This window comes from Belonocnema kinseyi, chromosome 10, assembly GCF_010883055.1.
Source record: "Belonocnema kinseyi isolate 2016_QV_RU_SX_M_011 chromosome 10, B_treatae_v1, whole genome shotgun sequence".
Classification (NCBI taxonomy): domain Eukaryota; kingdom Metazoa; phylum Arthropoda; class Insecta; order Hymenoptera; family Cynipidae; genus Belonocnema; species Belonocnema kinseyi.
The window spans coordinates 37,352,691-37,379,089 of record NC_046666.1 but is presented as its reverse complement, the minus strand read 5'-3'; the positions used below and the strand labels follow the sequence as shown (position 1 = coordinate 37,379,089).

The window sequence follows — 26,399 nt, the reverse complement described above, 5'->3', positions numbered from 1 at the left end:
TACTTAAAAGCACTGAAATGGAAATAAAATTATGTAATAAATATTGAATAAGCATCCAGGAACGAACATTTTTAAATCTAAAACTAGTTTTGTTTTTACTGGCATAACAAAAAGTAGTTTTGTATTCTTAGATTGTAGTTGTCCAGAGGAAGCAGGTGTTTCTTAAAGGAAGCCTGTCTTGTTCTTGAAGAGCACTGAAGTGGAAATGAAATTATGCAGGTTCCAGATGTTTTTTCTTCTTTTTTTTTTGTTATGTGGGTGGAAGAGGTTTTCTGAACGAAGAAAATGTAAAACTATTTTGACGGTTTCACTCGAGTATTTAAGTCGATGGATGCTTTTCATTATGCGTGAACGAGTGCGCTTCATTATACGGATGAGAAAGGTCATTATAGTGGGAAGTGTCGTTTAACCCTTGGAGAAGAAACTACTGCGTAGGCATTATTCTCAAAGGACTCACTTAGATAAAAAAACTTTTTTAGTAAAAATTATGCAGTTTATTGCAAAAAATACTTAGTCGTTAAAGATATTTATGTACTCGTATCAAAATGATTGGATGCTTATATTGTTTTTACAATCTCTCAAGGTAATTATTCAATACTAACTTTTTTTGTGTCATGAAATTTTTAAATTAAAATATAAATTTAGGTATGTTAAATTTTTGCAAATTTAAGTTTTTAAGTCGAATGATTTTTGTTTAAAATGAATGATTTCCGGTGAAAGACATTAATATATCAAATTATTGTTCAAATGTTGTAAACCTTCTTTGAAATCTAATGCTTTTTTATTACAATATAAATTTCAGGGGAAAAACATTAATGTAAAAAATAGTTTAAGATTGTAAATCTTCTTTTAAAAATGCAAGCACAACCTAAAATTGTTAAAAAATATTGTATCTTTGAAATAAAATGCTTAAGAAACTTATTAAACCTAAATTTAAAAATCCAATGATGCCGAATTTTAATATAAATCCCAATAAACCCAGAAAATTGTACAAAGATTGTGAGTTTAATGAACATTGGTAACCTAGAAAATCGTATAATTAAAATTTTTTTTTTTAATTTTGATTATCTTTAAAATTTAATGGTTTTTGTCTAAAACTACCGATTTCGGATGTAAAAATTCAATATAATGTAACTTTGTTGAAAGTCGTTAATCTTCTTTGAAATCGTTGAAATATACTGTGAAAAAAATGTAAATACCAATGTTTGAACAAAAGCAATAAAATAATCCAAAACTGTTAAAAAATTCTTAACCTTGTTTAAATTACAATAATTTTTGTTTGAAAATACTAATACAATCTAAAATAGTTCAAGGTTTTGATTTTTTAAATGTAAAACAAAATAAATGATTGAATTTAAATCTAATGATTTTTGTATTAAAATATCGATTTTAGATAAAGCACAGCAACATAACCTAAAGTTGTTTGAAAATTCTAAATATTCTTTTGAATCTAATATATTTTTATTTAAAAAATTAATAAATCCTGACAAGTACGACTAAGCTAATATAAAAAAAAATGGTTTAGAATTGTTAATTCTGTTCGAATTAAATAAATTTTGTTTTATAATAAAAATTATCTGTAAAATTTCTACCCAGGAGATTAATTTTCTACAAAAAAATTGTTGAACTAAAATTATGTATCTTCAGTTGAACAAGTGAATTATAAAAAAAAAATAGATTTTTAGTCCAAAAAGAAAACTTTTTCATTTTCTTTGTTTATTTGCTTTAAAGTTATATCAATATAATATTCCTAGGTATCTCGATAAGATTCGAAAATATTTTTGAACATCTCAGAGAAGTCGAAAAAGCATCTAGAAAATTTCTATGAATCTTTCTTTTTATTTTGCAGTATTTTACAAAATGTTGCGAAAAAGTTGTTTCCATTAAATTTATAAATTTCTATCTTTCAAACGACTAGAAATATTTTTACCATATTTTTAAATGTTTTGAAGTCTTTTAAAATATAATACCAATATTAACTTTGGTTAAAAATGGCTAAATATCTTTTTAAAATAATTAGAATTTTTCCTAAAATGTTGAAAAATCTCTTTAAAATTAAAGAAATGTCTTCGAAATCTTCCATATTATTTTTTGAAAATTTTGAAATCTCTGGGAATTTTTTGAAACCTTAAATTTTTTAAAAATAAACAATGTAAATGAATAATTTAAGGTTCTTTCAGAAATCTTAAGGAAATTTTTATATTTTCTTGAAACTTTTTAAAGTCCTTTAAAAATATCTGAATTTTTTGTTTGAGTAGTTCGAAAATATTTATTTTGTTAATATAAAGAATCAATTAAAAAATTTTTAAGGTATGAACTTAGAATTTTGTAAATCCTGCAAAAATTAAATACATTAGCTCAAGGTCTAACGAATGTTCTTACGATATATTTTGAAAATTTCAAAGCTTGAATTTTATTATTCTCATATCCTTTTTAACTAAAATAAAAAGTGCTTAATATTTTTTAATAAATTGTGAATGTTATAAAAACCTAATTTTGAATTATTTTAATTTGATGCTAATTCTATAAATTTTGTCATCGAAAGAAACGAGCTCAGCAAAGAGTATTGACTTCCTAGAGTGATAGTCGAGATACTGGAAAACATTCCACTTACACTTTCATTATTTATTTTGAAAGTACGAAGGAATTCGTTCCTGTAACTAGAAAAACGTGTTAATCTGAGTTTATGACAAGGAATACTTACGTGAAAATACCAATGTATCCGTATAAGGTTAAATATAGACCTACTACAATTTACTAGTCCTTAGCTCATTTTAAAAATAATTCTGTCATTAAACTAATTTACTATGATATAAAATTAAAGGAAAACAATAAAATAATTATTCAAAATGTGTATCGAGTTCGTGAATTTTTTAATACTGATTGTACTAAAAACAGTGGAAATTCGTTAATCATTCGCTATGTAAATCATATAGAGAACAAAAAAAAATTGTGTATTCTTGACATGCTGTCAAGTGGTCTGTGGTCATATTAATCTCACGCGGTTAATTTCGTGCCCTATTTCTTTTTATTTTTAAATTACAAAGTATCATTTCCATTTACTGCAATTGAAATTGTGTAGGTTTTTATTCAATTTAATTTAATTATTATTTTATTTGTTCCTTCGTTTGAAACTAAGTACTTTGGGATTTTAATCCAGAAACTGAAATTATCCGGTTTCAGGGTTAAAATCTTAAAATAACTTCATTGCTTTTACACCAAGATTGGTATTCAAATTAAATTATTTTTACTATAAAATCTTTATTTTTGTTTTGTTTGAATATTTTAACCACATCCCGAGTGTATATTCAATTTCTAGATTAAAATTAAAAAAATTCTACAGGGATATATTTAGCCATTTTTTGACAACACTTGACTAGGTATTACAGTGACACCTGGTTTTTACAAATTCCAACGTTAAAATAACTCAATATATGTTATTTTCGAATTTTATCCCTGAAAATTGGTATTTTAAATTTCTGAGTTAAAATTAAAATACAATACTATTATTTTAACACCAGAATTAACATTTAAATAACACTTTGTTTTTACTGTGAAATCCCATAGGTGTTGTGAAAAGATTTTAACCCAGATCCTGGGTATTTTCAGTTTCGTTACTAAAACCTAAAACAAATTTGTGGATATATATTTTGTTTCTGGCCATGTAAGCTCGGAAGTAGGTATCAAAGTGAGATTTTATTTTTACAAATTCTGATGTGAAATTAACATGATATTTTTCTCCAACTGTATCCCTGAAACTGGATACATTCAGTTTCTCAATAAAAATTTTAAGCAACCTATTTTAATATCAATCTTGGTGTTAAATTTGCACTGTAAGTGTTAAAACTTTATAGGTATTGAAAAAAATATTTTAAGCCACAGTTCTTGGACTTAAATTTCAATATATCTATAAGGATATATTTTCTGCCGATTATTTTAAAACCAGAATCGGTATTTCAATATTATTTTAACACGATTATTGAAAAATTTTGTTTTCAATGTGAAAACGCTATAGCTCTTGTTTCTGGGCTAGATAAAAAATTTTTAATTACTGAATACAAATTACAGTGAAAATGTCTATATTTGCCAATCTCGGTGTTAAAATAATTGCACGAGTCGTTCTCAGAAATTATTCCAGAAACTGGACATTTTCAGTTGCTGATTAAAAATACTAAAACACGATTATTTGAACAGCAGTATTGGTACTAAAATAACACTTTGGTTGGTATTTTCATCTTGTACCTGAAATTGGGTATTTTTAGCTTATGTGTTAAAATTACACTGTTTGTAACCACAAAATCTGTAGATAGGGTTTTAAGTTTTAATCATTATACCTGGATATTTTCAATGTCTGGATTAAAATATAAAAACATCCATAAGGATATTTCTTCCTACCGATCATTTCGATATCAAAATTGGTATTAAAGTGACACTTTCTTTTTACCAATACTGTTTAAAAAATAACCTTATAGTTGTTTCTAATTTTATCATCACATCTGATTATTTTCAGTGCCTGGGCTCAAATTTGAAAATGCCATTATTTTAACACCAATATTGGTATTAAAATTACACTTCGTTTTTACTTTAAAAAAGGGATGAAAAATATTTTTGAAAAACTGATTATTAATTTATGACACATTAAGTGTAATCTTCTTATGTGTGAATAAAAGAAAATAAATTTTTCGCAGATAAAGGCACTTGGTTACTAGAAAGTGGTTTTTGACATGTCCGCTGGGGTAGGTCAGGATTCGGAATGAACTGTAAGATTACCGGGTTTGAAGAGATTCAGTTGGAAGTTTTCTGGTGTCAATATCATACATAAATAACACTTTCTTTTTAACAATTCCGGTGCTGATATAACACATTAGGTGCAGTTTTCAAATTTTAATCTAGAAACCAAAAATATCTGGTTTCAGGGTTAAAAGCTTTAAATAACACCATTGCTTTAAGACCATGATTAGTGATAAAATTTCACTTTGTTTTTACTACAGGTTATTGATAAATAAGTAGTAAAAATTAAACAGTAGTATAATTTTAAATTAATAATCCCTTTTACTTTACTTTATTTCACGATTTCACAGGGGTTGTTTCAATATTTTAACCCACATAGTGAGTACATTTTAAGTTTCTTGATTAAAATATAAGAATGCATATGGGGCAGCTATTGGTGCCAATTATTTTAACACCCGAAATAGTATTATATTTTCTTTCTACCAATCCTGGTGTTAAAATAATCCCATATGGGGTCTGTTCCAATTTTACCTCCAAAACAGATAACATTTTGTTATAAAAAAAATCTAAAACATCTATAGGAATATATTTCGTTGAAAATTATTTTATCACCGGAATAGGTATTACAGTGGTACTTTTTCTTACCAATATCAGTATTAAAATAATCCCATGTGTTTTGAAAATGTATCCCTAAAACTGGATATTTTCACTTTCTCGGTGAAAATTTGAAAATAATATCATTATTTTAACACCAGTATAGGTATAAAAATGACACCAAATTTTTTTAACTGTAAAAACCCTATAGGTTTTGAGTAAAATTTTCTTCTCAGTAAATGGATGAAAAAAGTTTCTTTAGACAAAGGCACTTAGTGTAGTGAAAGTGTTTTTTAAAATGTTCACTGAGGTAGATCGGGATTTCAAATGAACTATGAGATTACAGGTTAAGAAGGCATTCAGTATGAAGTTTGTTAGGTTCAACACCATAAAAATAACACTTTTTTTTACCAATCGTAGTGCTCAAATATTTTAATAAGTGCAGCTTTCAAATTATAATCCAGAAACTGAAAATATCTGGTTTCAGGTTTAAAATATTTACATAAGACAATTGCTTTAACACCAGCATTAGTATAAAAATGACACTGCTCTGTTTTTAATATAAAAACCCTATAGGTGTTTTAAGATATTACTCCAGTACCTGGGTATTTTAATTTTCTGAACTGAAATATAAAACATACATAAGCATATATTTTGTTACTCGCTATTTCAAATTCAAAATTGGCAATACTATGAAACTTTCTTTTCACCAACACCGGTGTTAAAATAACCCCAAGCTTGATTCTAATTTTATCCCCAAAACTGGTTAATTTTAATTTTTGAGTTGAAATTTGAAAACAGCATTTTCACATCAGTATCGGTATTAAAATTAGACTTTCTTTTTACTATAAAGAAGGGATGAAAAGTATTTTTGACAAGTGACTCTTAATTTACGACAAATTGAGTGAAATCTTCTTATTTGTGAATAAATGAAAATACAGTTTTCTCCGAAAAAGTCGCTTAATGTCTAAAAAGTGTGTCTGAAATGTTTACTAAGGTTGGTCAGGATTCGAAATAAACTTTAAGATTACCGGTTATGAAGACATTCAGTTGGAAGTTTTCTGGGGTCAACATCATACATAAATAACACTTTACTTTTAACAATCGTGTTGCTGAAATAACTTGATAGCGGAAGTTTTCAAATTTTAATCCGGAAATAAAAAATATCTAGTTTCATGGTTAAAATCTTTAAATAACACGATAGCTTTAACATCAGGTTTAGTATTAAAATGATGCTTTATTTTTACTGTGGATTATTGATGAAAATGTAGTAAAAATTAAAAAGAAGTATCATTTTAAATGATAAATCCCTATGATTTGAATTTATTTTACTACTTCTTAGGTGTTGTTTTAATATTTTAACCTACATACTGGGTACATTTTAGGTTTCTATAATAAAATCTAAAACATCTATAAGAATATATTTTGTTGTCGGTTATTTTGGAATATTAGAGCAATACTTTTTTCCAATATCAGTGTTAAAATAATCCAATGTGTTCTTCAGATAATTCATTCTGAAAAATGGATATTTTCATTTCCTCGTTAATAATTTGACCATAATACCATTATTTCAACACCTGTATTACTATAAAAAATACACCACCCTGTTTCAAGTGTGCAAACCATGCAGGTGTTTTTTAAAGATTTTCCCCCATAAACTGGATATTTTCAGTTTCTAAACGGAAATATGAAAGCATCCATAAGGATATATTTGATTAAAGATTATTTCGACACCGAAATCGGCACTACAGCGACACTTAAAAAAACGGTGTTAAAATAACCAAATAAGTGTTTTCCACTTTTATTTCTGAAACTGGATATGTTTTAATTTCTAGGTTAAAATTTGAAAATAAAACCATTATTGTCACACAAGTATTGGCATTGAAATGGCTCTTTGTTTTTACCATGGATTATTGTTAAAAATATTAAAATGTAAAAATCAGTATAATTTGAAATTACTTCAGTTTATTTTTTAACTTCATAGGTGTTGTTTTAAGATTTTACCCAATAACCTGTACATTTTCAGTTTCTCGATTAAAATATAAAAGCATCCATAAGGATATATTTGGTTAAAGATTATTTCAATACCGAAATTGGCATTGCAGCGATAATTTACTTTTACAAATACCGGTGTTAAAATGATCCAATAAGTGTTGTTTTTAAATTTTATTTCTGAAACTGGATATGCCCAATTTCTAGGTTAAAATTTGGAATCAAAACCGTTATTTTAATACCATTATTGGTATTAAAATGGCCTCATTGTTTTCACTTTGAAAGAGCTTTGGGTGTTTTTTCAGGTTTTAACCCAGAAACTGAGTACTTTAAGTTTGTAGACCACTCTGCTTTAACAATGAAATTGGTATCATAGAGAAAATTTATTTTTACCAATACCGGTATTAAAATAACCCTATGTAGGTTTTCAAATTTTATCCCCAAAGATGGTAATTTTCAGTACCTGGGCTAAAATTTAAGAACGTAATTATTCAAACACCAGTATTGGTGTTAAAATTATACTTTTTTTTATTAAAAATGGATGAACAATGTTTTTGAAAAACTGACTATTAATTTACGACAGACTGAGTCGGTAAGATTACAGTTTAGCAAAGGTATTCAGTTGAATGTTTTCTGCAGTCAACATCATACATAAATAACACTTTTTTTACCAATGGGGTGCTGAAATATCTTAATAGGTATCAGCATAAAAATTACACCACTTCAAGTTTATTATTACAACCCTATATGTGTTGTTTTAAGTAATTACCCCAGTACCTGGGTATTTTCAATTTATGGACTGAAATATAAAATCATCCACAAAGATATATATTGTTACAGATTATTTCAACCTTAAAATTATTATTACAGTAACACTCTTTTTACAAACACCGGTGTTAAAATAACCCTATAGTCGTTTTACATTTCATCCCCAAAACTTTTTATTTTGGCTGAATGGGCTAAAATTAGTAAATAAATAAATAAATCAATAAATAGTAAACACCATCAAATAAAGAAATAAATTAGTAAATAGTAAGCAACATCATCTTAATACCAGCATTGGTATTAACATTACACTTTGTTTTCACTCTAAAAAAGGGATGAACAATATTTTTGAAAAAGTGACTGAATTTACGACACATTGAGTCAAATTTTCTAATGTGAGAATGAATAAAAATAAAATTTTCGTAGCTTCCCGAATAAAAATGCTTCGACTTGAGATCGATTTGAATTGCCCCCAATCAAGACATGCTGAAGTCGAAAAGTTCGACTTGAGCATGTCTCAGTTTTGAGACGGAGCCAAACTTCAATTTATGCCTTGGAGACAATTTTTTTATGTCTTGAAGACATAAATTTATCTCTTAAGTCGTATTTTTATGACATCAACACTTGCGGTTTATAACCTCGATCGTATACCTGCCATAAAAAAGGTTATTTCTAACAGTCATAAAAGTTCATCTTTGTTAATACTTAAACAATCTTGTATAATTTTATACAATATACATATTAAATCAACTTATTTACGGATTGTTATTTGTATTATACTTGTTTGACGATGCTACCGAAAATGTTGTTTGTTTTTAAGTATTTCAAACAGCTTAGGAGATCCTTCTAGAAAGTTACAATTTTTATTTTTTTGAAGAAATTTTTTAAGGGTTATACTCGTTCAGACCCACCGATTCTGAATTTTTAAATTAAAAATAACTAATTTAATAATTACAAGTTTTTCATTCATCAATTTAGGCTCATTTATGAGCCAAAAAAGGTTCGATAATCTCAGCCAAGACAAGGCTCGTCTTAAGTCAAGTAAACGTCGTCTTAGCCAAGACAAGGCTCGACTTAAGACAAGTATACGCCGTTTTACCTGTCGTGGCCATAAAAGTAAGACCAAAGACTATGTCTCGACTCAGTTTTGATACACAGCCAGACATAGATGTCTTGGAGACGAACTCAAGGCATAACCAAGTCGAACTCAAGTCGAACTCAAGTCGAACTCAATTCGAAGCATTTTTACTCGGGTTAAGGACCTCAGTTTCTAGAAAGTGTTTTTTGGAATGTCCACTAAGGTAGGTCAGGATTCGCAATGAACTTTAAGATTGCAGGTTAGGAAGGCATTCAGCAGGAAGTATTCTTCAGCCAGCGGCAGCAATCCGGTTTTCATTGTTCGTCGAACAGGATGATCACTTCGTGGTTACGTTACGCAAGTTTCAGCACGAGCTAGCGAGTTTCGCTCGATATCACGAGTGGCTTATATTAGCTTCTAGGATAACGAATTAATCAAGCGGATAAGAATTTCTTCTTTCCATTTTCTCACGAGAGTAGCGCAATGTCATTTCAGTGAAAGGAAAATTTGACAGCTGCACACAATCGAGTCCAAATAATAATAACACTTTTCAATCTATTAGTGATTAGTCTATACCTAATTTTTTAAAAATATATAGCAGTAAGTTAGAGGAACTCTGGAATTTAGAAAAATTACAGGGAATTTTATTGGTCAGAGAAGAGTAAGAGATTTTGAAAAAATTTGTGCAAAAGTCTGGAAATTTATATAACAAGCACTTTTAATAACTGTCAAGGATAATAGATTTGAAATTTTTCAATTTTAATTTGAAATTTTTGCAATTCGTATATAAAGATTCTATGTTAAAAATTTCACGAGATTTAAATTCTAGTCTTTTAATACTAATTTTGAGGAAAAAATTAGGGAATTTTAAAAATAAAGTTTTGCAGCCACCCTCATATAATATTTGGTTGCAAGATCAATAATTTTGTTGAAAGTCATCCTTTTTCGATAAAAATTTAACTATTTTGGTGAAAAATTAAAATTTTGTTAAAAATTCTTATTTTGCTTTTGAATATTCAACTGAAATATTTCTTGGCTGGAAATTCCATTATTTGTTTTGAAAATTCGTTTTCTTGGTTTAATTTTTTTGGTGTTTTAGTAGAAATTTTATCCATTGTGGATAAAAATGCAACTGTTTGGTTAAAAATTCATCTTTTTTGGTTGAGGATTCAACTATTTCGTTGAAAATTCGTATTATGTGGTTGTATTCATATTTTCTTAACTCACAATCAAAATTTTGTTTGGCTAAAATAATATATTTAAATAGCTACTATTTCATTATTTGATGAAAATTAAGCTTCTTTGGTTGACAATTAATTTTTTTTGTTAAAGTTGAACTATGTTATTAAAAATTCGCCTTTTTTCTTGAGGCATCTACTATTACAATATTCTTTAAAAATTCATATTTATTTGTTACAAAATTAACTGTTTGGTTAAAGGTTAAACCACTTTCTTAATAAATCAGTTTTTGTTCAAGATTCATTATTTTAGTTAAAAATTTATCTCGGTTGACAATTTTATTTCTATAGAAAATTAATTTTTTTGACGTCAAATGTAACTATTTTTGTTGAAGATTCATTATTGTAGTTAAAAAATTTTTTTGTGGTTTGAAATTAATTGTTCAATTAAAAATGTAACCTTAAGTTTTTTATTTGAAAATTGATCTTTTTTAGGTAAAAATTCATCTATGTAGTTGCAAATTTATGAATTTGATTTTGAATTCGTCTTCTCTTAATAAAAATTAATCTTTTTGATTTAAAATTCAACTAATTGTTCAAAAGTTCAACCCTTTGTTAAAAATTAATTTTACTATTTGAAGGTCCATCTTATAGGTGAAAATTTACTTTTTTGTTCGAATTTTTTGTTTGTTTGTTAAATATTAATTTATGTGATAATAAAAATTTACCTTTATTATTTTAGGTAAAAAATAATACTTTGCCAACTGTGATGTGAATTTTGTAGTAGAAAATTAATTTTCTTGGTTGACACTTTAACAAATTGGTTGAAATTTGAACTATTCTGTAATAGTTTATTTTTTGTTCTTTAATGATACTGTCATATTCTTGGTCGAAAATTCAAATACTTCATTGAAGGTTAATCCATTCTGTCAAAAATTATTTTTTATTAGAAGATTCATTATTTTTGTTAAAAATTCATTCTTTTAGTGAAAAATCGTTATCTTTTTGTTTTGTTTTAATTCTTAATGTACCTTTTACATTTTTTGCTGAAAATTGATATTTTTAGTTGAAAATTCTTCTTTTTGGGTAAAAAAACTAATCTTCTTAGAGTAAAACTTCCTCTGTTTTAGTTAAAAATGAAGCTGTTTCGTTGAAAATGAACTTTCTTTGTAGAAAATTTATATTTAAGGTTTAAAAATCTAACTCTTTTACAAAAAATTCTTCTTTTGGATTGGAAGTTTTTGGTAGAAAATTAATATTCAAAGTTTAAAAATTCAACTCTTTTACAAAAAAAAATCTTCTTTTGATTGGAAGTACAACAACTTGCATACACTTTTTTTCTTTTTTGACTAAACAATCTTTCTTTGTTGAAAACTTTTTCTTTTTTTTGGCAAATTTAATCATTTTATTTTTTCTCTGTGGTGAAAATTTTTTATATTTTGTTGATAACTAATTTTTTTTATTGATAATTAAAATTTTCCATTTTTGGTTTAAAATTTAACTATTTTGTGAAAATTCATGAATTTTGTTTGAAAATTCGCCTTTTTGAATAGAAAATTAAATCTTCTTATTTAAAAAGTCTTCTTTTTTGTGTAAAATTCATCTGTTTTGGTAAACATTTTATATTTTTTGGTTGAAATATTTCTAGGTTCAAAATTCAACTATTTTATTTAAATTTTTTCTTGTTTGTTGTTGTTGAAGTATCAGATATTTATTCTGTTTGTTGAGAATTTTTATTTTTTTGTTAAAAATTCAACTTTCCGTCTAGCAAATGCACGTGTCTTTCTCAAAAATACGTCCTTATAAATTGTAGATTTCAACTATTTGACTGTAAATGCAACTGTTTTGTGAAAAATTAATTTGTTGGACTAAAAATTTAATTAGTTGGTTAAAAATGGAACTGTTTTTGATTAAAGTTTAATATTTTGGTCTGGAAATTCGACAATTTGTTCGATAATTCATCACGAATCGGCGCGACCTCGTTTGGTAAAAAGCACAAAAAGTAATTAAATAAGTTAAACAATTATTATGAAAATTAATTTTAAATATATCATCATACATATTTCTTCTCTTATTCTAAGGTTAATTACCTGAAAATAAAATGTGGTAACGAAGCGAAAATTAATTAACTAAAATTACAAGTGCCGTTAGTGAATGTTTACACTTTGATAAATGTTCGTGGAAGAAAGTCGAGTCCACAGAGCGTAACGAAGTGTAAATTTATGAATATTAAATAGTTCTATCTTGCAAAACTTCATGTCTTCTGTGATAAGATCATATCTTTTGAAACACCTGTTTTATCAGTAAATTATTTATTACATTTGCTTTTATGATAATCGCAGGGGGACTATATTAAACATCAATAATAAACTTTTAATTTAAAAATAATAAAAAAATTATTAATTTAATTTCCCAATTGCGAAATTAACCATAGAATAACTTTCGCAATTGTCAATTACACCTCAACAAAATTTTTTTTTTTTTTTTTACAGATTCAATCGAATTTATTTAAGAGGGCCTCCTCGTGTGCAGGAAGTTTTCAAACAATTTGTTTTCAATTTACCTCATGTTAAAACGACCAATAAAAGCATAAAAATTTGAAAAGAAATTTATTTATATCTTATTTGTTATTTGCAGGGTGCATAATCTCTCTCGGAGCCTAATTTTTTGAAATTTAAATAATTATTTATTATAATTAACTTTACTTGTTTTAAATTTGGCTAACCTAACGCTAAACTATTTTGATTTTTAATAAAACTTTAACGGTAAAATATTTTGTCGTTGAAATTCTATAAAATTAGTATACTTTTGTAATTAACTTTAATAAATTGCAATGGTCCGTCTGTCCTCGTGGAATATTCTTTAGTTTAGTTTAAATTAATTTTTTTTTAACTACAAAATACCAACTTTTAAGTGTTCGACAAATTTAAGCGTAGTTTCAAGGAGATGTTTAATATTTCTTCTTCAATTACACATTCCATATAATAGTTTATTGATGTAAAGATTTATCAAAATTTAAACAAAACAATTTTTCTCAGATTTCGTTGAATTAAGAAACCTCAGATTTTAATTAAGAGCAAAATAAAACCAAAAAGGTCTTTTTCTATTGAACATTTTTAAAATCCAAACAATTTTTTATTTCAAATTATCTTACTACTCCTGATTTAAATTGAAATAGTTAATTTTGATTTTGTAATGTTAGACAATTTCTAGGCGTTTGAAATTGAATAATCACTAAATTATCAATTTGACATTTAAACTATTCAAAAATATCTTACTAACTACAATTTCTTCTTAAACTATTTCTTAAAAATCTTAAATTATTCAACTGGTTTCAAGATGTTTATGAATTCTGAAAATTTAAACATTTTATACAATGAATTTTGAAATAAATGATGTCTACTTATTTTAATGAAGTTTTAAGGTTTCTGTAGCAATTCTCGAATAATAAAATCCCCGAACAATGTATAACATTAGAGAATTTTAATATTCGCAAATAATAAAATTTTAGATGACAAATTTTCAAATTATAAAATATCTGATACTGCCAAATTCAAAATCTTGTAAACATTTTAATTTGTTCTAAATAAAAAAATAATAATTTGTTGTGTAATGTACATTTTACAACTATTGTTTGACTTTAAAATAACAATAATACAAAAAAATATTTCACAATGTAAAAGAAAAATACAAGAACAAGATTTTTATTATCAGAATAATAATTAAAACAAAAATACTATGCACATTAAACAAAAACTTGTGCTAATAATTTTTTTGCGATAATTGTTATTTTTAATTTAAACAATAATCAACAAAATACATTGAAAGTTAAGATATTCTTTGTTCAAAATATTTCACAATTTTATTTTGATTAATTAACAAATTGATTAACAAAAGTGCATATTCCGTCATATTTTGAATTATTATATTTGGTCGAAAAATTTGCTTCCTACTTTTTTTCGTCTAAGATTATTCACTATCATTAATTAAATATGATTTTTTTTAATTCTCCATATGCATAAAAAATTAAAAAAATTTAAAAATTGCAATTGGTTGATTTGCCTAATAGTGAGAAACGTTTTGAAACTTTACAACAAAATTTATTCGCAATGCTACAAAGAAAAGTTTTAGGGCAACTACCAATGAATTTAATCATTTTGAGTTTCTTTGATTCAAAAAGAGATTTCGCTTCAAAAATTTTTAGAACTTTCATAACTTTAAAATTTGTGATTATTTATTTTGAAATAGTTCGTTTCTAAAATTTTTAATTTAAATGAAAAATTTGAAATACAGCAAGAATGAAATAACAAGTCCTGGACGCAGATATTTAATTATATTTGTTAATATTACAATTTAATAATCAGTAAAGGATTTTTTAGAAGAGGAAATATTCATGATTATGAGGATGAATTAATACATATGAAAATTGTTTTTTTACATTCTCATTATTTATGATGGAAAAAGTATTAGAATTGTCGCAAAATTGACATCACAATTTTTCAAAGGATCTACACGTTTCGAGACCCCCTGAATCCGAAAATCAGGTTTTCATAATGGCGTCTGTCTGTCTGTTCGGCCGTCCGTCCGTCCGTCCGTAAACACGATAACTCTCGAAAAAATGAGGAATCAAAAATCCATTTTTGGCACACTTTTTTTAAATCCTGAAAGAAAGGACGAGTTTGTAAACCAGCCATTTTTGAAAATTTTTAAATCAACCGAAAATCAAAATTTGAAGCCAAAAAACGTACGGTATAAAAAAAGTCAAGAAAAGAAAAACATTTATTTTTGAAAGCCCTACAAGATTATAATAACAAATTTTTGGATTTTCTTCAAAGATCGAAAATTCAAATTTTTAGTTCACAAAAAATAATGAAAAATAAAAAATAATAAAAAATTCCATTTTGTGGATAAACTATGTAGGATACGAAAAAAATGAATTAACAAAAATTGGTATCCCAAAAAAGATCTCCAATTTCGTTAAAAATCACTTCTTGATAGGACGCTTAATTTTTTTTATTCGTGAAAAATAACGTGGAAAATAAAATAAAAAAATAAATGTGTGCCATCTAAAAGAGATCTTTTTGATAAAGTTGTTTCAAGCATTCCAAATGCAAAGAATAAATATCCGAGGGCGAAGATTTTTTTTATATCGCTCGAAATAGATTTTCAACGTCCTAAGTCATCCAATTAAAAATTAAGTTCTCTAAGATGCAGAAATGATTAAAAAATCATTTAAAATTATTTAAAAACTATAAAATTTCATATAAAAAGATTTTTTCTTCTCTTTCAAATGCAAAAATAACTTTTTAAGATTTTCCTTATTTTCCCGCCCTTTTGTGAAAAATTACTTCATTCCACTTTTTGATCTCTTGTTGCTCTGTAACTATTTATTATTTAGATTGAACTGGAATTTCCTCAATTTATTTTATGACATTAATATGTCATATTAAAATTATTAATTTATTTTAGTATTTGTTTATTCCTTTACTGAATCCCAGAGACTGATTTCCTTTATTTAAAAATTTTATAATAATATTTTTAATAATAAATATTATTTGATATTGTTTGTTTTTTAATATTATTTTTAATTAAATGAATTTAAGTCATAAAATAATTTTCGATTAGGTATTTTTACAAACATATGAATACATAATTTGAAAACAATCAAGGGATAAACTTTAATGTTAACATTATAAAATATATTTGATTTAAATTATAATTAAAAATATAGTTTAAAATTTTAATTTCAATTTTAATTTAGGGGTTGAATATTTCACTTAATTTACTATCACGAGACAAAATGTTTCGGGATGTTCATAGTTTATTAAGAGAGAGCAAATTTGCTATAATTAGAAGATGAAGTGCTCTTCTATTTAGAAAAAAATTTAACACATAGGGATATTCATGCGACAAAGCCAGAGAACTGAAAACAGGTTTATAGCCTCTGGTAGTGAAATACAAAGCTCTAAAATCATAGGAAATTGTAGGCTGGGAAACAGATGTTCTAGAAAGGGGTATTAATTCGCTGACGGGAAAATGAACCATAATTTGCTGCATGCTATAATATCAGGTTCAAAAAACTTTTATGACCGAGCAACGGGTTATTTATAGTTTGAAAAAAGATTATTATAGATTAGAGATTAGGGCGTAGTGTAAAATACTAATTTCAGAAAAGTAAATAATCCTACTCTTTTTACTTTTACGTAAAAAGCGGGGGTGTAAAATTTAGTTTTAATAAAAAAAAATTTGACAAATTTTGCGAAAATGGCCCGCAAAATTATCCAGAAAAATGTTTTCTCAATTCACTTCAAAATTTTGTTGTTGGAACTAAATTTTAATAACTGAAAATTCAACTATTCTTGTGTAGAATTAATTTCTTTGTTTGACAATTTATCTATATTGTGGAAAAGTCGTCTTTTTTGTTTGCTAGAAATTAATTTTTAAATAAAACTTGACTATTTCATTTTTAGTTTTTAAATTTATCGTTTTTAGAGTTGAAAATTTAACTTCTTGGTTGAAAGTGGAACTATCTTTTTAAAAATTTGTTTTTCCGGTTAAAAATTTATTTTTTGAACTGAAAATGTAACTATTTCATTTTTGTTCAAAATTTTCCTTTATTAGTTGAAAATTCTTGTATTGCGCTGAATTTTTTTTTTAGAAAATTAAGATTTTTGCCAATAAATTCATATTTTTGATGGAAAATTATACTATTTTTTTGAAAAATTTTACGATTTTGTTAAAAACTTACTTTTTCTTCGTTGAAAATTAATACTTCTAATTAAAATTTCTAATATTTTATTTTTTGATTGAAAAATTAAATTAGTTAATTGAAAATTCATGTTTTTTTTAATTTGTCCGTTTTGGTGAGAAATAACACCTTTACATGAAAGTTTACTACTAGGTAGAACTACTTTGATACGAATGAATTTTTGTTGTTGGAATTTATCCCTTTTGTTTGGAAAGTAAATACATTGTTAAAAAATCATCGCTTTGTTTCAAGTGTCATATATTTAGTTTTAATTCGTCCTTTCGTTCAACTTAAAAACTTTTTTCAATGTATTTTAAAAATTCGTCTATAAGTATTCTTTGTAGAATATTCAACAATTTTGATCAAACGTATTTTCTTCAACTAAAATTCTTAATTTTAGTTGAAACTTCATCTCGTTCATTAGAAATTTAAGTAGTTTGTTCAGTTATTTTTCGTAAATTCGTAAATTCTTTATTTAAAAATTCGACTTTTTTTTGTTTAAAATTTATATTTGTGGTTGAAAAATCAACTAATTCGTGAAAAACTCATGTCTTAATAAAAAATTTAACTATCTGTTTCAAAGTTCTAATAATTTTTTGAAAATTTATTTGTAGGCTGGAGCTTCTTGATTTCAGTAGAAGAGGATGTGGTTACAAATTTAACTATTTGTTTAAAAAGTAATTTTTTTAATCCTTAAAAATTAATTTTTTGTACTGAAAATGTAACTGTTTCATTTATTGCGAACAATTTTCTTTCTCCGTTAAGGCTTATGTATTTTGTTAAATTTCGATTTTCAATTTTTTGTAGAAAATTTAACTTTTTTAGTTGAAAATTCAACTTTGTGGAAAATTAATCTTTTCTTGTTAGACAATTAGTCTGTTTGATTGAAAATTCAATTATTTAGTTTAAAGTTGATCTAATTTGTTGAAAACTCAACAAATTTGTTAAAAAGTAATCCTTTTTGGTACAAAATTCACGTGATTCTAGTCGGGGCGAAGTAATTCATCATAATTTTATATCATCCGGAGTAATCCTATGCAATCTGGAGTAATCTTGGGTAATCCAGAGTAATTCTGTATATATAGCTAATCCAGAATAATCCGAATAATCCGTGGTAATCCACCTCCGTTCGACCGAATTTTTAAAAGTTGTTTCCCCCTCGATTTTTTATTATTATTGAAGAAGTAGAAAAGGTGAGGGGAAAAGAGGGGAGATCAAGTAAGGGGAGTAAGGAAGAAATATAGGAGGGTGATTAGGAGAAATAATGGATGAGGAAGTGGGAGATGTGACGCAAAATGTGCGTTCTGGAATTAGGGGATATATGTGGAAAATAAGGGGTGTGAAAGTAGAAGAAGTGAGAGGATATGAGGGGCATGGAATTAGGTGAAATAAGGAGTAATTAGAGAGGGAAAGTACGGGAAATGCGTGGAGGGGAACTAGGGTACCTGATGAGAGAGGAATTGGACAAAGTGTGGTGAAATAAGGGGAGGTTAAGCAGGGGGAGTGGGGAAGAAATATCACAGGTTGATTGGGAGAAATAAGGAGTAGGCAAGTATGAGATGTAAGGAGAAAGTAGGGATGAGGAAGCAGATGAAGTGAGGGACAATTAGGGAGGGGAAGAAATATGAGTGTGATTAGGAGAAACAATAGGTGGGAAGTAGAGATTGTGAGGGGAAATAAGGGACGAATAGAAAGGGAATTAGAAAAAATGAGAAGAAGCGAGGGGAGGGCTACTATGTTGGTGTTAATGAATAGGGTGGGGGGAGGAGGGATGGCAGGAAAAATGTGAAGAGGGGGAAGTAGTGGAGGAAGACATTGAGAAAGGGAGAGGAGAGTAAAAAAAATGGAGAGGGGACGTAGAGGTAGTAGGAGAGGAAAAGTATGGAAGGGGGAGGTTCCAGCGACTTAATTAACTTCTTTATAGGCTACGAATACCCCTTTTTGTAGACGCGCAGCGCATACTTTGACAAATTTTATATTTTAATCCAAAAAAATTAAATTAAATTTTTTTTGTAATGTTTCAGGTCACCAAGGGTTGGTGGGCCACTGTCCCAGTCGTTGGCAATGATTCCTCCAACGATGCATGGTCATGATTTTAACCAACCCCTTTCGAGGGTTGTTATGGTTCGTAAAACGGACCAGAGGACGTTTAGTAAAGGTCGAAGGGGTGGTGAACCACTGTTAGAAACAGTTACAAGAGAAACTGTAGAATTATTTAATGGTGGAAGAGCAGAGAGAAAATACACTTCAGAAACCAGAGATATTGTCACACCAAAATCTAATAGGTAAGTCAAATCTCTCTTTATGATAAAACCAAAAATTAGAAAAATATTCTATTTTGAATTTTAAATTGTACTTTTAATTCAAGAGAACCCTGGTGGAAATATTCTTACAAAAAAGTACGATAAACTAAAACAATTTTTATATGATTTTACAAATAAATGCCATAAATTACAGGAAAGTACTACTTTTCCTGGTGAAAGTTTTATTTTAATTCAAAAAAACTAAAACCGTTTTTATAGGAATCTACAAATAAATGCAATAAATCACAAGAAAAATGACAGAAAAGTAAGGAAAGTAGGGGAGTGTTGTACACAATGAGAAACTTCTTTCTATTATTCGGAAGAATTTGTTACTTTTATTTTATTCTTTTGAAACCTTTCAAAATTCTTAAAAATATTCTTAATTTTTTGTTTGAAATCTTTAAAAATCTAAATTTTGTTTCGAATCTTTTAAAAGCTTTAGAAATTCAAATTATTTTATAATCCTTCAAAAACTTTTAATTCTATAATAAAATTCCTCGAATTTTGTCCACATTAACTATATTTCAATTGTTATTCATTAATCTATATTTAAAAGAATATTTGAAAATATTTTCTTGAACTTAATTTTTTCAAATAGAACATCATTTTAAGTTTTCACAGCAGTCTGCATTTTTTTGTCATTTTCTCAAAGCCTTTAAAAAAAGCACTAACAAAATTGCCAGGAATCTAAAGAAATAAAGAAAATTGTATTATTATGCTGGAATCCAAATTTTCTTTATATTTTTTTTAAATCCTGCAACATTAGAAAAATTGTCTTAAAATCTATCAGATTGTTGTTTAATAATTTTGGAAATCTTTTTAAATATTCTGTTAAAATTAATTAAAATAAAAATATTTTAAAGATTTTCTAAGAATTTTAATTAAAAAATATTATTCTTTTGAAACCTTTCAAAATTCTCTAAAAGTTCTTAAATTTGTGGTTTGAAATCTTCAAAAATCTACATTTCGTTTATAATGTTTAAAAATCTTCTTAGGTTTTCAATTATTTTGTAATCTTTTCAAAACTTCTTAATATATCTAAAATTTCATCCAATTTTTTCTATATTAATAAAAATGATTAATTTAGAAAAAATTTGAGGAAGTTTGAGATATATTACTGGATTTTTAATAATTTTGATATTATTTTAAAGATCAAAAATTTTGATCCTATGCGAAACTGAAGTTAGGACCGTTTCTAACAATTGATATAATTGATTAAAATTTATCGCTATTATTATTTAGTTTTAAATAATTCATGATTAATTAATTTACATAAAATTATGTTTTTAAATGTATGACAATTCTGATTTAAAATTACGTTTGATACATGCTAATGTCTAGGTAAAATAATAAAAAAAAAAAAACATAGCTGAAATTGTCGATTACTCTATGATTTTTTTTTAAATAAGAAAAGTCCATTGTAAAAATGTGATATTCTTTTTTAAATTTTAGTTTTTTGTAGAAACTTATACTGACATATCCTACCAAAATTGTCAGTAAAATACAAGTCTAACGCTCAAATTAAAAATATGTAAAATTCTATATTTTTCTGTAATATCTTTACAACGACATTAAAAAAATAAAATAAATAAAAGTTATACAAAATTTTTATGTTAAAAACTTACTCTTTATTGTTCTTTTTTTTTACTTTGATGAAAAAAGATACAAGAAAAATCAGTTATTTATAGTTTTTTTTGTTAAATCCTGTACTTTTATTTACAAATAAGTACAAGGTTTAACAATAAATTACAGTTGCAGAAATGTTGTACTTTAAAATTTTTCCACCAGGGTAAGTAGATAGAAATTTATGAGACAGCTTTTAGAATTTTAAAAAGCGTTATTAATTTTTATTATTTTTTTACTGTAAGACTTACGTAAAATTGCGCAAATTACTTACAGAATTACGTAAAATACCTAAATTTAAAAAGTGTAAATTCCTGTAGTTTTCTGCAACTCTTTGTTGATTTTTATTAGCAGAATTGAAAAAATTCTATAAGTTATCAAATAATATAAATTTGTACTTTATTGTTAATTTTTTAATATTTGCGTAGGAAAAGGCGTAACTTTGAAGAAAAATGGTAGTTGTAGATTATGTTGTACTTTCTTGTAAATTTTCTCCTGACAATTAATTTTCAAATATTAGCTGTAGGCAGAATATTTAACAGAATTTTTTGCAATGAAATAGGATGGCTGAAAAAACCCAAAAATCAGATTTCCGAAAAATAAAAGTTTCCATAAAAAATCCGGAATAAAAAAATTTCGAAATTATAAAATTACCGAAATATAAAAATCTGCCTAATCTATAATTGATAAAAAAATAAAGTTCCTAAACTGTCTAATTCCAGACATTAGGTAATTCCTATATTTCAACAATTTAAACAATGATTTTTTTAAATCAATATTATTTAATTATTAAAGGTACAAAAATGAAATATTTTGACCAAAGAGATCTTTTGTGTCTAAAGTATTTTTTATGTTTAGAATAAAAATTATTTTTGAAAAATTCCTAAATTTAACCTTTTTAAATTATTGCTCTTGTAGTAAAGATCTAGTTCTTTTATTGTTATTTTTTATTGAGGAATGCATTTTTTTTAATAATTGTTATTTTAAATTCATAACATAATTTAAAAAAAAAACACATTTAACGTCGAAACATTTTTTTTTAAATCAAAATATATTTGATTATTGTAGTCTTAATGAATAATTATGATTTCTTTAATTATTGCTATTCGACAATTTTCTAAGTTGGGATTTTCATATTTCGGTAATTTTCTATTTTAAATTTTTTTTCCGGAAAATCTACAGTATCCGGTTATTTATTTTTCGGGAATTTTCAGGCATCCCAAAGTAATGGGAAGACTAAAAAATCCAGAAAAATAAAATTCCTGACAGGAGATAGCCAAATTATAAAATGTCTGAATTAGAAAATTCCTGGATTTAAACAATAAAAAGATTGTTTTTCAATACATATTATTTATTAATTTAAAATAAAATTATGAAATATTGACAAGAAAGACCTAATTTTTTCCGAACCTCATACAAATTTCCAAACAAACTTTGAAGGATGTCATTAATGCAGCACTGATTTTTGTAGCACTTTCTTTTTAATTTTTCTTTTAATTCAACAATTGGATTTTAAGTACATTGTTTTAACGATACTATACACATTTTTGAAGAAAATGTTTCATCCAGAAATATATATAGTTTTTAATTATTGTTATTTTAAATTCAAACAATAATTTTTAAAACATCAATGGTTAAAAAAATTATATCTATGATAAAAATATTTGATTATTTTATTTTTAATAAATAAATAATATTTATTTTTAAAAAATTTGATAATTGTTAAAATTCAGGAATTTTCTAGTTCGGAGTTTTTGTAATTTGTCTATTATCCGCCGGGAATTTTATTATTTCGGAATGTTCAAATTCGTTAATATTATAAATTGTCAGGAATGTTCATATTCGGTAATATTATAAATTCTCGGGAATTTTATTTTTCGGAATTTTTCAGTCCCAAATTAATCCTAAGATTGCTTTTAAAGAATGTTTTTTGAATTTTGGCTTGTAATTTTTCAGAGATCTTATAATTTGAATTTCTTCGTGTATATATTCATTTCTCTTGTTCCTTAAAAATTATAATTTGGTACAATTTGACTCCTCGAATTATTTTATTATTTATTTATTTTATTTTTTCATATTTTTTATTTTGTTTGTTTTCTAATGATTATTGCTACAGAAGTTTTTTATTTTCTCTGAAACTGTTTCAAGGTTTTTCTAATTTTTCGATGTTTCTGTGGTTATGGTGTAATTGTAGGTGACATAATTAGACCAATATACAATAAATCCTTGCCCTTGTAGTATGCCCTCGCTCAACGTTAGCGGAACGAAAAAGAAGGTTGTCGGTTTTGTTGACCAGTTATCGCCCGAAAGGTACTGATTAGAAGAAAAATTAGAGGCAAAAATGTTTCTCACAAAAATGATGCAGACTCGATGCAGGTCGACAGATTGCTGAAAGAGTGATTGTTTTCTCTAAAAATAGAGCTTTAAAAAAATTTCGAATTTCAAATCATTCTATCAAAAACATGTGTTTTAACGAATTTCCGAGGAATAAAAAAATTCTGCTTCAGCCGGGATTTGAACCGGGAACGCCACTATCGATGATAGCGTTAACCAATTACGTCATCTAGGCTAACTAACTAACCAGTACCAAGATAAAATGTCTGGGAAAATTAAAACTGATTTAGGTTTTATTTTAAAAGATTGATGTGAGGTTTTAAAGATTTCAAAAAAATTTCGCAATAGAATCTTAAAGATATTAAGGTATTTTTTTTATTTTGCTAGATTTAAAAAAATATTAAGAAAACTTTAAATTCTTTAGGAAAAGTTCAAAGTCTTACAGGTTTTAAGAAGGTTGGAAAATAATTATATCCTGAGAAGATTTCAAAAGATTTAAAACATTTTAAGAATTTTGAAAGTTTTAAAGAGAACCATTTTTTCTTAAGATTTCTACAAAAATATGAAGTTATTTTTTATGTAAAAAAAAATGAATTTGAAGAAAAAATTAAAAAAACATTTAAAAACAATTCTAATGATTTCCTAAAATTTCGAAAAAGAATTTTGTAGAAGATTTTAAAGAAAACATTTTTAAATTGTTCATATTAAAAAATTTGAGAACAGATTCGAGTAAGGTTAGGAAATCTTTCAAACTTTTGATAAAATTCCAAAATGATTTCAAACCTGAAAAGACTTAGAATTTTTTTTAAAATGTACATTTTAAAATATTTTAACTGAAAAAATTAGAAGTATTTATTTTTAAACCTATTTCTTAAGGTTCCCGTGAAAAATTGCAATGAATTTGCAAAAAATAATCTGTAAGTTTTTAACACAATTTTTTGTCTTTCCAGAATTTGAAAAAGGTTTAGGAAAAATTTACATAATTTAAAAGCATATTTTAGAAGGCCTAAAAGTTTTGTAATTGAAACATAGTTTCAAATTTAAAAAAAATTTTTAAAAAACGTAGATGCCTGGAGATATTGAAATCAAATTTTGATTTTTTTGACGATATTGAAATGATTCAAAATAATAAAAAAATGTTTATAGATTCTTAAGAAAATTAAAAAAGATTTTTTATTTTAAAAACTAAATTTAGCAGAATATTAAAAAATTTTACACAGATTTCAAGAAATAATCTGGAAGCTTCCAATGTATTTTTTTATTTAGTAGAATAAAAAAAAAAGATTGTAGGAAAAATTCGAATAATTTTTACAGATATTTAAAAGTTTAGAAGAAATTTCAAAAATAATAAAAAATTTTCAGGGATTTAAAAAAAGTTCAAACAAACTGTAGATCTTTAAAGATATCGAAATAAAGTTTGGAAGCTTCTTAAAGATTTTAAACTGATATAAAAATATTATATATTATAATATAACTGATATAAAAATTTTAATTTCGGGAATTTTTCGTTTGGGAATTTTATTATTTGAAAATTTTATTATTCGAGAATTTCCAATTCAGGAATTTTACACTGTCGGGAATCTAATATTTCGGCGTTTTTCAGTCGTCCCTTTAGAATGTTATAGTCGGAAATTTTATTATTCGGGAATTTTTCCCATTTGGTACTTTAATTATTCAGCAATTTCATTATTCGGGAATTTTCTAAGTTTGGAATTTTACAATTTCGGGAATTTTGTTTTGCGGAAATTTTTATTCTTCCTTTGGGAATTTTATTATTCGGGAATTTTTCAATTTGGGAACTTTATTATTCGGTGATTTTATTATTCGGGGATTTTCTAATTCGGGAATTTTATTTTTTGGATAATTTCTAATTCAGGAATTTCATTATTCGGGAATTTTTCAAATCGGAAAATTCAGTGTTGTGAATCTTATTTTTCGGGATTTTTCAGCCGTCTCTTGGGAATTTTAAAATTCAAAAATTTTCCAATTTGGGAATTTTATAATTCGCAAATTTTAATTTTCGGGAATTTTTTGTTCGGGAATTTTATTATTCGAAAATTTTTCTATTCAGGAATTTTACACTGTCGGGAATTTTATTTTTCGGGATTTTTCAGTAATCCCTTGAGAACGACGGAAAAATCCCAAGAAATAAAATTCTTGACACTGTAAAATTCGCGAATGATTAAATTCCAGAATAATAAAAAACCCAACTTGGAAAATATTCAAATAATTTGAAAATTCCGGAATAATAAAATTCATTTGGGAATGTTACAATCTCGGAAATCTTATTTTGCCAGATTTTTCAGCCGTTCCGTGGAAATTTTAGTATTCGGGACTTTTAGTATCCGAAAATTTCTCAATTCGGGAATTTTATTATTCAGAAATTTTTTAATTCAGAAATTTTTCAATTCGGGAATTTCATTATTCGGCGATTTTCCAATTTTCCAATTTTATTATATGGATATTTTCTAAATCGGGAATTGTATTATTTGGGAACTTCCCAAATCGGAACATTTAGGAAAGTTGGGAATTTTATTTTTCCATATTTTCCACCCGCCCCTTGGGAATATTTTGTTATTTCAGAAAATTTCTAATTTGGGAATTTTATTACTCGGAAATTTTATCATTCGAGAATTTTCAAATTTGGGATTTTTCCAGTTTCGGGAATGTTATTTATCGAGATTTTTAAGTCGTGTTCTGAGAATTTAATTATTCAGAAATTTTGTTGTTCAAGAATTTTCTAATTTGGGAATTTTATTATTCGGTAATTTCAGTATTCGGGAATATTATTTTTCGGTAATTTTCCAATTTGGAAATTTTGCTGTGACAGAAATCTTACCTTTCGTGATTTTTCAGTAGTCCCTTGTAAACTTTGTAATTCGAAAAACTGATTATTCGTCAAATTTTCTGTTCAATAATCTTTTTGTTTTTGATTATTCGAAAATTTTCCAAGTCGGGAATTTTACACTGTCGGGAATTGATCTTTTTCGGAATTTTTCAGAAAATTCCCGAATAATAAAATTTTCCAATAATAAGAAACCCGAATTTGGAAA

General features: G+C 25.9%; 1 protein-coding gene across 3 annotated transcripts in view; it reads left to right on the top strand.

Annotated features, from left to right (window-relative positions):
* LOC117181852 (repressed by EFG1 protein 1-like) overlaps window positions 1-26,399 on the top strand; it is a 119,085-nt gene that overhangs the window by 52,273 nt on the left and 40,413 nt on the right. For 2 of the 3 annotated variants that reach the window (XM_033374852.1, XM_033374853.1), the window contains one exon: window positions 19,111-19,371. In XM_033374852.1, the coding sequence (XP_033230743.1) occupies window positions 19,111-19,371 (261 nt within the window). Of the gene's footprint in view, window positions 1-19,110; window positions 19,372-23,250; window positions 23,323-26,399 lie in introns of all 3 variants that reach the window. The other variant, XM_033374854.1, reaches the window with a different exon arrangement.